Source organism: Aulonocara stuartgranti (assembly GCF_965226115.1).
Source record: "Aulonocara stuartgranti genome assembly, chromosome: 7".
NCBI lineage: Eukaryota > Metazoa > Chordata > Actinopteri > Cichliformes > Cichlidae > Aulonocara > Aulonocara stuartgranti.
Genome location: NC_138945.1, coordinates 39546046 through 39560672, shown reverse-complemented (window position 1 = coordinate 39560672; position 14627 = coordinate 39546046). Strand labels below are relative to the sequence as shown.

Sequence of the window (14627 nt, the reverse complement as noted above, 5' to 3'; positions counted from 1 at the left end):
TATCACAGGTCCATGGAACTAAACTAAATCACATACTGGACTACACCTCATCCCACCTCCTTTTGGAACCTACTAAGCTGTTTTGTATTGTCAACATTATTTTTGTTTGTGATATATATGCACATGTTTTTATTTCTTTTGTACATCCGTCTATACACTTCTCATAACAAACATAATATATATATATTTGAGCTCTACTTTCGTTTCCTGTGTTTTATTCACACCCTCAGGCTCCATAGTCGAATCTTATTCTGATAGCTCATTGTCTATGAGGCTGCAGTCAGGCGCCCTGGTCCTTTAACCGCGTTACAAGTGGCGAACCAGCCAGGAGCCTTTGTGTGTGAATATTTTGGGGTCTTACGTACAGTTTTCTTTACTTATTTACTTCGCTTTTGCTGAACATAAAATCAAAAATGGATTCAGTTGCACTTTCTGGCATAAATATATCACAGTCTGTGATGATCTCCGGTGTGTCTAACACAAAATCTGATAATGAAATTCTTGACTACTTGCGTACTTATGGGAATCTTAACCGTCATTTTTACGTAAATGATCCCGCAAGTACTTTCTTCAAAAACCTGATCGCTGAGTTTGTAGATACCACTGCTTTTACAACTCTAGAGCCGTTTCTGCCATACACCCACTGTTCTAAAAGTGTTGCCGACCTTGTTTTCCGCGTCACAGCTTTGGCCTGTGAGTACGCCGCCACGGAGGACAGCAGCAGTCCCCCTCCCAATTACCTCAAAGAGCTCAAGCATATTGCTGATCGCAGCGGGCACCGGTTTGAAGATGTCTTGAAGACAGTAATGAGGCAGATTGGTCAACATTTGCATGAAGCAGGAGCAGGTGATGATGGAAAAGTTGAATATGATGAGGAAAATGGAGTAAATGAGGACATTGGTGTAGAGGAAGAAGAAAGGGAACTGGAGCAGCAGCAATTGTCTTCACCTCCTGCCAGACAGGTTTCCACTGACCAGCAGGGGGCACGACCTCGTCAAAGCCAGACTGGACCAACTCCAAGAGTATCACTCACAGCCCCTGATCTCAACCCACCACAAATACAAAGGGTTGTTGTTGAGCATGTGGTCCGAAACCCAGACATAAGCACCACAACTTCACTACGTCTCCGTGCTTTTTCAGGAAGGATTCCTAAGCCAAGTAGTGAAGCAGATTTTGAATCATGGCGTTCCCAAATTGATCTATTGCTTGCCGACCCCAGTGTGTCAGCTCTATACGTCGCCAGGCGTATTATAGAGAGCCTGTTGTCACCTGCTGCTGATTTGGTTAAAGGTCTAAGTCCCAACACATTGCCTTCAGTCATACTAAGTGTACTTGACTCCGCTTTTGGAACAGTTCAAGATGGTGAAGAATTGTATGCTCAATACTTAAATATTCTTCAAAATCCAGGTGAACGACCATCCGCTTACCTCCAAAGATTGCAGCTAACCCTCAGCACTGTTGTAAAGCAAGGAGGACTTGCAGCTGCTGACATGAATAAGCATCTGCTGAAGCAGTTTTGTCGTGGGTGTTGGGATAACACTATACTAACCAAACTACAATTAGAACAGCAAAAGGACAACCCACCACCTTTCTCTGACTTGTTGTTGTCGTTACGGACAGAAGAAGACAGACAAATTGCTACGGAGTCACTTATGAAGAAATACATCGGTTCATCAAAACAAAAAGCTAACATCCAATCCCAAAGTACTTGTTCTTGTGGGCACTCTACAGCCAATGAAGAGCTAAAAGAAATGAAAAAACAACTCCAAACCCTCCAACAGCAAATGTCCCAACTTTTGTCCCAAAAAAGTCCAACCGAGTCAAAGTTTAAGCCACGACAAACCAAATCCAGTCATTCTTCACCTCAGTCAAATACCAAACCCAAGCCATGGTACTGTTTTAACTGTGGAGAAGATGGCCATGTTTCTTCCACCTGCAACAACAGAGCAAACTCCAGTCTTGTTGAACAGAAAAAGAGCCAATTAAGAAAAAAACAGCAAGAGTGGGACGCTAGAAATACTTCATCTTTAAACTAGAAGGAGTTTCTGTGGTGGGACACACAGGAGCTGCGTGCACGAACAGTCCCAGAAACCACAACAAATTTCCATTGTTGCCAAAAGGGCTTGTGGGGACCAAAAGCACAGGCCAAATTCAAATCAAAGGCAACCATTTCAACTGTCTTCTTGATTCTGGCTCTCAGGTTACTACGATTCCTTTTTCCTTCTATAATACTTACCTTTCAGACCATCCAATCAAACCACTGGATGATCTGTTGGAAGTAGAAGGAGCAAATGGACAAGCCGTACCTTACCTGGGATACATTGAGATTAACATGACGTTCCCAGCTAATTTTCTTGGTTCATCCATTAATGTTGATACACTTGCGCTTGTCGTGCCTGACGTCCAGCAATCACCCCCAATGATACTTGTTGGTACCAACACTCTTGACGTTGCGTACAGCAAACACTGTGATACCCTCTCTGAGCAGTCATTCCTGCCATCTGGTTCCGGTTACATTGCAGTTTATAAAATCCTCCAGTGTCGCCACATCCAGAATTCAAATGACCAGTATGCTCCTGTAATCTTAAAGTCAGACCAACCGCATACGATTACTGCCGGCCAAACCACTGTCCTTGAGGGATGCCTGGTCACAAGGCTATTCCAAGGTGAGAAAGCAGTTATTCTGGAACAACCCACCTCCAGTTCTCTGCCTGGTGGACTCCTAGTAAAAACCTGCCTTGTGGACTTACCTAAACGTCGGCCATGTTCTCTGCCTGTTGTAGTGAGTAATGAGTCCGACCATGAAATCCACATTCCAGCTCGAGCTATTATTGCAGAAATCAGCGCCTTCCAAGAGGTCATTTCCAAAGAGCAACCCACCCAGTATTCAGACCAGTCTATAGAGTCGTTACCTCCATCTCAACCACCATACAACTTTGGAGATTCCCCCTTAACTCCAGACTGGAAAGAACGCATTGTTCAAAAACTCAACACTATTCCTGAAGTATTTGCCAAACACGATCTGGATTTCGGCAGGACCAACAAAGTTAAACACCAAATCAAATTGTCCGATCCAACTCCTTTCAAGCAAAGACCACGACCAATTCACCCTCAAGATCTTGATGCTGTCAGGAAGCACCTGCAAGAACTTCTTGACTCTGGCGTTATCAGAGAATCTGACTCACCATTTGCCTCTCCAATTGTGGTTGCACGCAAAAAGAACGGCAGTATACGTCTTTGTATTGACTACCGCAAACTCAATCTGCAAACAATCAAAGATGCTTATGCTCTGCCTAAACTGGAAGACACCTTCTCCGCACTTGCAGGATCAAAGTGGTTCACGGTGCTAGACCTCAAGTCGGGTTACTACCAAATCGAAATGGAGGAGAAGGATAAGGCAAAGACTGCCTTTGTCTGCCCAGTAGGATTTTGGGAATTTAATCGGATGCCACAAGGGATTACCAATGCACCAAGCACTTTCCAACGGCTGATGGAAAAATGCATGGGAGAATTAAATCTAAAAGAAGTCTTGGTTTTCATTGACGATCTCATTGTCTTTGCACCAACTCTTGAAGAACATGAAGCTCGCCTGATGAAAGTTCTCACCAGACTCAAAGATTTTGGCTTGAAGCTTTCACTTGAGAAATGCATGTTCTTCCAGACATCGGTGAAGTATCTGGGCCATGTAGTGTCCCAGGCTGGTGTTGAAACTGATCTGGACAAGATTTCCACACTCACTTCTTGGCCAGTGCCAAAAAACTTGAAGGAATTAAGATCTTTCCTTGGTTTTGCTGGGTACTACAGACGTTTTGTCCAGGGATATTCGGCCATTGTCAAGCCGTTACATGAACTCACTGCTGGTTATCCACCTTCTCAGAGGAAACTGAGACGAACTGTAAAGCCAGAGAATTACCTCAACCCCAAAGAGCCATTTGGAGGACGATGGACGCAAATGTGTCAACAAGCTTTTGAGTCCATTATTGACAAACTCACTTCTGCCCCAGTTCTGGCATTTGCTGATCCCCAGAAACCATACACACTCCACACTGATGCCAGTGCCACAGGTCTTGGTGCGGTGCTGTATCAAGAGCAGGATGGAAAAAACAGAGCTGTAGCATATGCCAGCAGAGGTCTTTCCCGGAGTGAGTCAAAGTATCCCGCCCACAAATTGGAGTTTCTTGCTTTGAAGTGGGCGGTGACTGAAAAATTCCACGACTACCTTTATGGTGCTCAGTTTACAGTTGTGACAGACAGCAACCCATTAACATACCTCTTATCATCAGCAAAACTTGACGCTACCGGTTACAGATGGCTTTCAGCTTTGTCCACTTTCACCTTCAAATTAATCTACAGAGCAGGAAAGCAGAACTCGGATGCTGATGGTTTGTCTCGCCGACCTCATGGTGAACTGTCTGATGATCCTCTGTCACAGAAAGAACGTGAGCGAATCTGGAGATTTGCATGGCAACATCTCAATGAACCAGATTATGTCTCTATTGACCAGCATACCATCAAAGCAGTTTGTGACCGTCATCTGATGTACAGTTCAAGCACGGATCCTGATCTTGCTCTGGTGTTATCCATGTCTGTCAATGTCGACAGTCTGCCTGACAGTTTCACGGACGACATCCAGTTCACCTCCATGGTACTCCCCCAAATCTCAACAGCTGACCTTGCAGCCAAACAACGCCTTGACCCTGTCATCCGGCATGTCATAGCTCAGGTTGAACGAGGCGAGTCACCACCGCCATTCCTGAGGGAAGAACTTCCCGATCTACCTCTATTACTGCGAGAAGTAAATAAACTGGAGCTCCATAACACCCTTCTCGTCAGGAAGAGACAAGTGGGAAGTGACTTCGCATACCAGCTAGTGCTACCTGAGGAATATCGACCAGTTGTACTTAACCACCTACATGATCAAATGGGTCACATGGGAATTGACAGAACGCTGGACTTGGTCCGTTCCCGGTTTTATTGGCCTAAGATGACAAGTGATGTGGTCAATAAAATAAGACAATGCGAAAGATGCGTGAGACGCAAATCCCCATCTGAACGAGCCGCACCTCTGGTCAATATCAAAACCTCTCATCCCATGGAACTGGTGTGCATGGATTTTCTCTCTGTGGAACCAGATCGTGGAGTCAAAGACATACTTGTCATAACTGACCATTTCACAAAATATGCCATTGCTGTGCCAACACCAAACCAGAAAGCCAGGACTGTTGCCAAATGTTTATGGGACAACTTTCTTGTGCATTATGGTATCCCAGAACGTTTGCACAGTGACCAAGGCCCTGACTTTGAATCCAGAATCATCCGAGAGCTTTGTGAAATGGCTGGGATCCACAAAATAAGAACCACTCCATACCATCCAAGAGGCAATCCTGTTGAACGGTTTAACCGAACATTACTGGACATGCTAGGAACACTCACAGCTCAACAGAAATCCCATTGGAAAGATTTTGTAAAACCCCTGGTGCATGCATACAATTGCACAAGAAACGATGTTACAGGTTTTTCACCATATGAGCTTATGTTTGGCCGCCAACCTCGCTTACCGGTGGACTTGGCCTTTGGACTACCCCTTGCCAAAGAAGGATCAACATCCCACACACAATATGTGGACAAACTAAAGTCCCACCTAGAAGAAAGTTACAAGCTGGCCATCGAAAACTCAGAAAAGGTGATGAAACGTAACAAAAACAGATTTGATAAAAATGTCACTGCATCACAGCTGAATGTTGGAGACAGAGTTCTTGTGAGGAACGTGCGGCTAAGAGGCAAACACAAGCTTGCAGATAAATGGGAGTCATCTGTGTACATTGTAGTGAAGAAAGCCGGCACTCTTCCTGTGTATACAGTTCGACCCGAAGGCCAAGACAAGCCCCTGAGAACTTTACATCGAGACCTCCTACTGCCCTGTGGGTATTTACCACCTGAAAAGGAATTGCTTACTAAGCAGAAGAGGAAAATGCCTGTCTTACCCGTGTCTCCTGTACGTGCTGATGATGCTGATAACAATGACGAAGAGGAACTAATCTCATACCTACCTGTTCCCTTCTCTGCTGAACCTGTCACCTTCACAACAACCATCGACTTACCCAATACTCCGCAACCTGTGCCGCTTGTCAACCAGCCCGATGTCCCTGTAGTATTGGCTACAGAGGAAGAGAATGCTATCCTCTCAGAGGAACCTGTACCTGCTGAAGAGGAACAAGTTATTGCTAGCGGAACCGTGGAAGCTGGCTTTGAGCCAGTTGATCTTGTCGAAACTTCTCACGATGAAGAAAGTCTGTCTTCTGATTCGGAAGGATCCAGAAGTAACTTGTCACAACACTCACCTACTGAATCAGAGCCTCTCAGTCCTGAGGCAGAACCACCCTTGAGGCATTCAACCCGCACCAGGAATCCTCCTGATCGGCTGCAATACATCAAGCCTGGTAAGCCTCTGTTAAAGAGCGTTCAGACCTTCCTGCATGGGTTAAGTTCTGTCTTCTCCTTCGCTCTTCAAGACGATGAAGAAGAGGAGACGATGCCTTCACACCTCAGCCAACCAGTCATTCGCTGCCAGCCTAGTCCATGTACGAGGACGTCCATGAGATTAGGGGGGGAGAGTGTAACCACGGTGACTTCTGACCCCACTTCCGCCAGTCCCTTTATTGTGGCGGGAATGAATCCTGTATAAGTTCCGGGTCAATCAGCTGCATGTCCCTGCTCCTCTGGCTGCTGTTGTCCCTGTGGTTGGCGTACTTGTCAGATATCGACAAATTTTGCACTACAGGCCAGTTGACAGCGTGCAATAACCCGGCCGATTCATTCATCTTTACACTACCTCACACTCGACTCAACGGTGAGTTATTTGTTTGTTTTGTTTTGTCACAATTAATGTACATGCGGAGCCGCGATCGCACATCCTACAATGCCGGTAAGCTAATGCTAGGCTAGCGACAGTAAGTGCAATTACTAGTGTCATCTATTGAATATTGTTGTTTTTGTTTATTCCATTATGGCCGAATGTTGACTTAACGTATCTAGAGTTGAACGAGTGATTTGATTTTTGTAGTTTTGTCCGTTTTGGATGTTTTTTGTTACTTTTCTGATGAAATGCCGAAACGGCCTATGAGATTTTGCATTGAGTTAAATTCCATTTACATTATTGAATCTGTTGCGCAACACCTGTGATTAAATGAGTTTTGTAAATATATTTGATTAACTTTGGATAATATTTATTAGCTTTAACGCTGATATACTTTGATGGGACCCATGAGAATGTCTTTCTAGAATAGTATTTAGAATGACATTCATTATAAGAGATGATGGTTTATTGATTGTTGTATGAAACGTGGCATTGATTACTTGACTTTGTTATTTATGGATTTATGTATTTATTTTGTCACAGCAGTAGAATGCTGTTTCATTTTCTTCTGTGAATGATAATTTCTGTTTTTTGACCTTGTGTAGGTCAGGTTTTTTTTGTTCTCCCGCGATCAGCCCTGATCAGCGCGAGATGGCGAGCCACCCGACCACCGCTACGTTGCGGTAGGAATTGTGAACCTATGGACTGAATCACAAATTGTTGACACATGACCTATCACAGGTCCATGGAACTAAACTAAATCACATACTGGACTACACCTCATCCCACCTCCTTTTGGAACCTACTAAGCTGTTTTGTATTGTCAACATTATTTTTGTTTGTGATATATATGCATATGTTTTTATTTCTTTTGTACATCCGTCTATACACTTCTCATAACAAACATAATATATATATATATTTGAGCTCTACTTTCGTTTCCTGTGTTTTATTCACACCCTCAGGCTCCATAGTCGAATCTTATTCTGATAGCTCATTGTCTATGAGGCTGCAGTCAGGCGCCCTGGTCCTTTAACCGCGTTACACTTAGAGACAAACAAGTGTGTGATATGTTGTGTATTTTGTGAAATTGTGTATCCAAGTAGAGAGGATGTCCTAAGACGACCCCCCTGTGTTAATAAGTGTGTGTGAACGTGCGTGTGTTACATGACTCTCTGTGCATGTTGGTGTAGGCCTGACTACGTGCAAAACTGAATGTAGAAGGCCCAGCTGGACCCACCAGTTCAGACGGTGATACAATGCTGTGGATTCCATTTGAGACTGATTAAAAGATGATAATATGCATACATTAATCTTTACTCAGATTACCATAGATATACTTCAGAGATTATGCTGTCATCAGATTCAACAATGATAAATGATTGATCACTGATAGTTCTGATTATAAACTGTCACCATAGGAATACAAAATAAAATATCTCTTGTCCACATTTGCCTTGTTTGGTATCATCCTTTTCAGCACAACCTCAGGTGTCTGAATTTATAGTTATGTTTTCATTTTGACATACTGTATTAACACAATTGATCTAAAATCAGACAAAAAACATAAAATCCAAGTGGAAAAAGTTATATTTTTCACTGTAACAACCACAAACATGTTTAATGAATCATATTTCATAAAACAGCAAACAGCAGCACTCATGCGATTGTTTTGCCCCCTTAGCTCCAGGTGTTGTGCCAAAAGTGATCGGGCAGAAAGTGATTGCCGCCCACGGAAGCATGAAGCTGCTTAAAGCTATAGCGCCCAGATTACTTACAGCTACTTCCGTGCAACTGATATAAGGTGCGGTAAGCTGAACACAGCTTCAACCGTCTGTTTGTTGGAAAATAGTAACACGACCGTACCGCATTTTCTTGTTAGTAACGGTAACGGCGTTGTAACGATAGGAATAGTAAATAGTTAGATTACGCGTTACTGAAAAATGTAACGCCGTTAGTAACGCCATTACTTGTAACGCCGTTATTCCCATCACTGCTTGAACTATTGTTATTTATTAAACATGCAGATGTCTCACCGTAATCAGGACCTTGGATTTTTTTTGCGATGCTGTAAAAGTTGACCCTTTTATTCGAGTTCAGTTCCTGAAAATGATCATCTGGAGGAACATGAACCTTGTTTACAACATCCAGTAGTTCTGTGTGAAAGTCTCCTGGAATACGATGGTCAAACGGGAAAGCTCGAATATACTGCAGATGTTTACCTAAAAAAAACAGGCCCACATTAAAGTGCATCATTCATTACACTAATAAAATATAACCACACTATGAATATGAAAGGTTCTGTGAATACGTTACCAATTTTATCAAACTGTTCATAGCGAAATGTTACACAGATAAATGTCTGTGCATTTTTTACTCCAGTTGAAGGCCAGAATGAATTTTCATCTTTTGCATAAGGAAACTTTGGTGTGCTGTGCAGGAGCCAGATTCCAGTTCCACTTTTATCCACAAGCAGAACTCCTGGAAAAAAATGTGATATATCGTAGTCAACTGAAACAGAACCTACAGAACAATTTTTGCTAAACAGGTGATCAACAAATTCCAGACTGAAAACAAAACAAAAAAAATTTGTGTGTTTTCAAAGACACAAGCACCTTGTAATACTAACAGTTAATGTAGCTATTTAGACAATGGCATAACTTTAGTAGTTTTGCCTGTGTACATCACCAAAGTGGATTTTGAGTCAAACAATTAAGATATGGTAGACAGACCTTCAGTTTTAATTCGAAGGGTTTGATGAGCAATGGTAGTAATTTTCATATATAGTTCCCCATTTTCAGTTCAAAAATAACTGGACAATTATTGACAAGCTAATTTGTCATTTAATGACAAATTGAGCAGGTAAAACATCAAACACGAGTGTAGAATCTGTATTTCGAAGCTGCCAACTGGAATGAGGTCCAAGGAATGTCAATAAAAGCAAAGGAGACTTTAAAGTGGGCAAAACTCATTCTTAATAGAATGAATATAAAGGCTAGTGTCATGTTTCGGCTGTGTGGCAGGCAGGGATTGGACCCAAACGCAAACTCACTGGAGACAGGATTGAACTCAAAGGGCAGCTTTTATTGCTGAACACAAAAACTCTACAAAATCTAAACTGGGAAGACTAACAAATCACACAGGGAGCTACAGGTAGAAACACACAGCATGAGGGAGACTACAACACTTACAAAGAGAAACATAGGGCTTAAATACACAGAGGGATAACGAGGGAATGAGACACAGAAGGAGAGCACAGCTGGGAGTAATCAGGCTGGACGAGACAAGGGAAGCAAAACTAGAAACACTCACATGAGACATGGACCTTCAAAGTAAAACAGGAAACACACTGACTGAACTCTAAACATGCAAACTTAACAGCAACTGAGAAGACAGACTATAGGGACCAGAAACATGGTACAAAGAGGTCACAGTAGACACAACATTGAACACAGGGAAGCCATATTACAAAGCCAAAGAACTAAACCTATGATAACCATAACTGAAATCTAGGGAAACAAGAAACAGTACAACAAAGGACTCAAAACATAATCCATAATATAAAAACACGAGATCTCTTCAAAATAAAACAGGAAACATGAGAGGCAGACATGACAACATAAGACAACAGACATGAAACACACGAAGGGCAAGGGAGACTTCACAGGGGTTGAAAACACAAGGGGGAGCTAATAAGCAAATGAACATAGGAAACCTAATAAGCTTAAACATACACTATAAACATCAAAAGAACTAAAACTCAAAACACTGGGTCATAAGACCCAGGATCGTGACAGCTAGTTCAGCAGCACCAAAAGATTTGAAACACCACACAGGACGAATAAAGTGCATGATCACAGAATTATTTCTGTGGTTAAGAAACCTTTTTTTTAATATCATCTAACTGAGTCAAAAACACTCTGAACGAGTTACAGCTGCACAATAGAGATTGAAAATGTGACATCATTTTGGGGTAAAACCGCAAAGGATTGCAGGTACGAGTGGCAAGCGGTACTAGCGCACGCAGGCTTTCACAAGAAAACAGTCACACAGCGATAAAAAGAAACACAAAGAATGGCAAGAAGCTGTTGTTTTATTAACTGCAATAGCTGGTCGCATGACAGCCACGGGAAGTCGACGGGTAAAGAGATCGGTTTATATCGGATTCCATCGTGGAAGAAAAATTGTTCAAGCCATGTTTACGAAGTAACAGAGAGCCGACGGATGGCCTGGATCGCAGCCATTCGAAGACCAAATATAACGTCCCAGAACACCCCAGCTCACATGTTAGTCTGCTCCAAGCATTTCCACAAAGGTAAGTCTTCTGTTGTAGTTATTACGTAATTTATCATAACATATTTGTTGATATAGGCTACAAATAAGTCTTATATTGATTTGAATTGAATTCGTTGCGCTATGCTGCTTTGTTTACTGTGGCTTTGCGGGCTGTTTGCTGTGTTTTGTAGGAAAACCAGCCTACAAAAGGCTGGAATGCGATCCAGACTGGGCACCCTCTATCAACCTGGGTCATACCGAGTTTAAAGCTGCTACCACAGCCAGATTTGATCGGTTAAGAGAGAGAGCGATATCAAAACAGCCACGAAAAGTCCCGCATATATGTGCCCAAGGGTTGTATTGAAGTGTAAAAAGTATAATATTATTTTATGCCATGTTATACCCCTAATTAAAGACTGTGAATTATTATGTAGTTTTAGTTTGCATTATTCTCCTTTTGCCCCCTGGTAGGGTCTCCCATGGCAAATTGGTCCTGGGTGAGGGACCAGACAAAGAGCGATTCAGAAGACCCTATGAAAAAGACATCGAGGGAACAGTTTACCCTGCCCGGGATAGGGTTACCGGGGCCTCGCCCTGGAGCCAGGCCCGGGGAGGGTGCCCGAGGGCGAGAGTCTGGTGGCCGGGCCTTAGTCCATGGGGCCCGGCCGGGCACAGCCCGAAGAGGAGACATGGGCCCATCCTCCCGCAGGCCCACCACCCGCAGGAGGCGCCATAGGGGTCGGGTGCATTGTGTGTCGGGTGGCGGCCAGGAGCGGAGGCCCTGGCGGACTGACCCCCGGCTGCCAAGACTGGCAATAGGGACATGGAATGTCACCTCTCTGGTGGGGAAGGAGCCTGAGTTAGTGCGTGAGGTTGAGAGGTACCGGCTAGATATAGTCGGGCTCACCTCTACGCATGGCTTGGGCTCTGGAACCAGTCTCCTGGAGAGGGGCTGGACTCTGTCTCAGTCTGGAGTTGCCCCTGGTGAGAGGCGGCGGGCTGGGGTGGGTATTCTAATATCCCCTCGGCTTGCTGCCGGTTCGTTGGGGTTTTTCCCGGTGGACGAGAGGGTTTGTTCCCTGCGCCTTAGGGTCGGGGAACGGGTCCTGACTGTCATCTGTGCTTATGCGCCGAGTGGCAGTTCAGAGTACCCAGCCTTCTTAGAGTCCCTGGGGGGGGTGCTGGAAGGTGCTCCACCTGGAGACTCTGTTGTCCTGCTGGGAGACTTCAATGCTCACGTGGGTAACGACAGCGAGACCTGGAGGGGCGTGATTGGGAGGAACGGCCTCCCTGATCTGAACCCGAGCGGTGCTTTGTTATTGGACTTCTGTGCTAATCACAGTTTGGCCATAACGAACACCCTGTTCGAACATAAGAGCGTCCATAAGTGCACGTGGCACCAGGATGCTCTAGGCCGTAGGTCGATGATCGATTTTGTAATCGTATCACCAGACCTGCGACCATATGTTCTGGACACTCGGGTAAAGAGAGGGGCTGAGCTGTCAACTGATCACCACCTGGTGGTGAGTTGGATCAGGTGGCGGGGGAGGACACTGGACAGACCTGGTGCACCTAAACGCGTAGTGAGGGTGTGCTGGGAACGTCTAGCAGAGGCCCCAGTCCGCGAGATCTTCAACGCAAACCTCCGGCAGAGCTTCGACAGCATTCCGAGGGAGACTGGGGACATCGAGTCCGAATGGACCATGTTCAGCGTCTCCATTGCCGAAGCTGCTGCATTGAGCTGCGGCCGCAGGGTGGTTGGTGCCTGCCGTGGTGGTAATCCCCGAACCAAATGGTGGACACCAGAGGTGAAGGGAGCCACCAGGCTGAAGAAGGAGTCCTATCAGGCTTGGTTAGCCTGTGGGACTCCGGAGGCAGCCGACAGGTATCGACAGGCCAAGCGGAATGCGGCTCGGGCAGTGGCTGAAGCAAAAACTCGGGTGTGGGAGGAGTTCGGAGAGGCCATGGAAAAAGACTTTCGGACTGCCTCGAAGAGATTCTGGCAAACCGTCAGGCGTCTCAGGAGGGGAAAGCGGTGCTCTACCTGCGCTGTGTATAGTGCTGGCGGAGCGCTGTTGACGTCGACTGAGAAAATTGTCAGGCGGTGGAAGGAATACTTCGAGGACCTCCTTAATCCCACTGACACGTCTTCCGAGGAGGAAGCAGAGTCTGGGGATGAGGGGAATGACCCGCCAATTTCCGGGGGCGAGGTCACTGAGGCAGTTAAACAACTCCTTGGTGGCAGAGCCCCTGGTGTTGATGAGGTCCGCCCCGAGTTCCTGAAGGCTCTGGACATTGTAGGGCTGTCCTGGTTGACACGCCTTTGCAATGTTGCGTGGAGATCAGGGGCAGTACCTGTGGACTGGCAGACCGGGGTGGTGGTCCCCATCTTTAAGAAGGGGGACCGGAGGGTGTGTTCCAACTACAGGGGGATCACACTCCTCAGCCTCCCTGGGAAAGTCTATGCCAGGGTGCTGGAAAGGAGAGTTCGTCCGCTAGTCGAACCTCGGATACAGGAGGAACAATGCGGTTTTCGTCCTGGTCGCGGAACACTGGACCAGCTCTTTATCCTCTCGAGGATACTTGAGGGTGCATGGGAGTTTGCCCAACCAGTCTACATGTGTTTTGTGGACTTGGAGAAGGCATTCGACCGTGTCCCTCGGGGTGTCCTGTGGGAGGTGCTGCGGGAGTATGGGGTGTCTGGCCCATTGCTACGGGCCATTCGATCCCTATACAACCGTTGCAAGAGCTTGGTTCGCATTGCCGGCAATAAGTCGGACTCGTTCCCGGTGGGTGATGGGCTCCGCCAGGGCTGCCCTTTGTCTCCGGTTCTGTTCATAATTTTTATGGACAGGATTTCTAGGCGCAGCCAAGGGGCGGAGGGCTTTCGCTTTGGTGGCCTCAGAATCTCATCTCTGATTTTTGCGGATGATGTGGTTCTGTTGGCTTCATCGGGTGAGGGCCTCCAGCTCGCACTGGAGCGGTTCGCAGCCGAGTGTGAAGCAGCGGGAATGAGGATCAGCACCTCCAAATCTGAGGCCATGGTTCTCAGCCGGAAAAGGGTGGAGTGCCCACTCCGGGTCGGGGATGAGTTCCTGCCCCAAGTGGAGGAGTTCAAGTATCTCGGGGTCTTGTTCGCGAGTGATGGGAGAAGGGAGCCGGAGATCGACAGACGGATTGGGGCTGCAGCTGCAGTAATGCGGACGCTGCACCGGTCCGTCGTGGTGAAGAGGGAGCTGAGTGTAAAAGCGAAGCTCTCAATTTACCGGTCGATCTACGTCCCTACCCTCACCTATGGCCACGAGCTGTGGGTAGTGACCGAAAGAACGAGATCGCGGATACAAGCGGCAGAAATGAGCTTCCTCCGAAGGGTGGCTGGCCTCTCCCTTAGAGATAGGGTGAGAAGTTCGGCCATCCGGGAGGGGCTCAGAGTAGAGCCGCTGCTGCTCCACATCGAAAGGAGTCAGCTGAGGTGGTTCGGGCATCTGACAAGGAT

At 45.9% G+C, this 14627-nt stretch overlaps 1 protein-coding gene across 1 annotated transcript in view; it reads right to left on the bottom strand.

Moving 5' to 3' along the window:
• LOC309712246 (plancitoxin-1-like) overlaps positions 1-14627 on the bottom strand; it is a 47810-nt gene that overhangs the window by 5239 nt on the left and 27944 nt on the right. The window contains exons 6-7 of the mRNA XM_082542910.1: positions 9173-9337; positions 8893-9078 (exon numbers count right to left, since the gene is read on the bottom strand). Of these exons, the coding sequence (XP_082399036.1) occupies positions 8893-9078; positions 9173-9337 (351 nt within the window). The remainder of the gene's footprint in view (positions 1-8892; positions 9079-9172; positions 9338-14627) is intronic.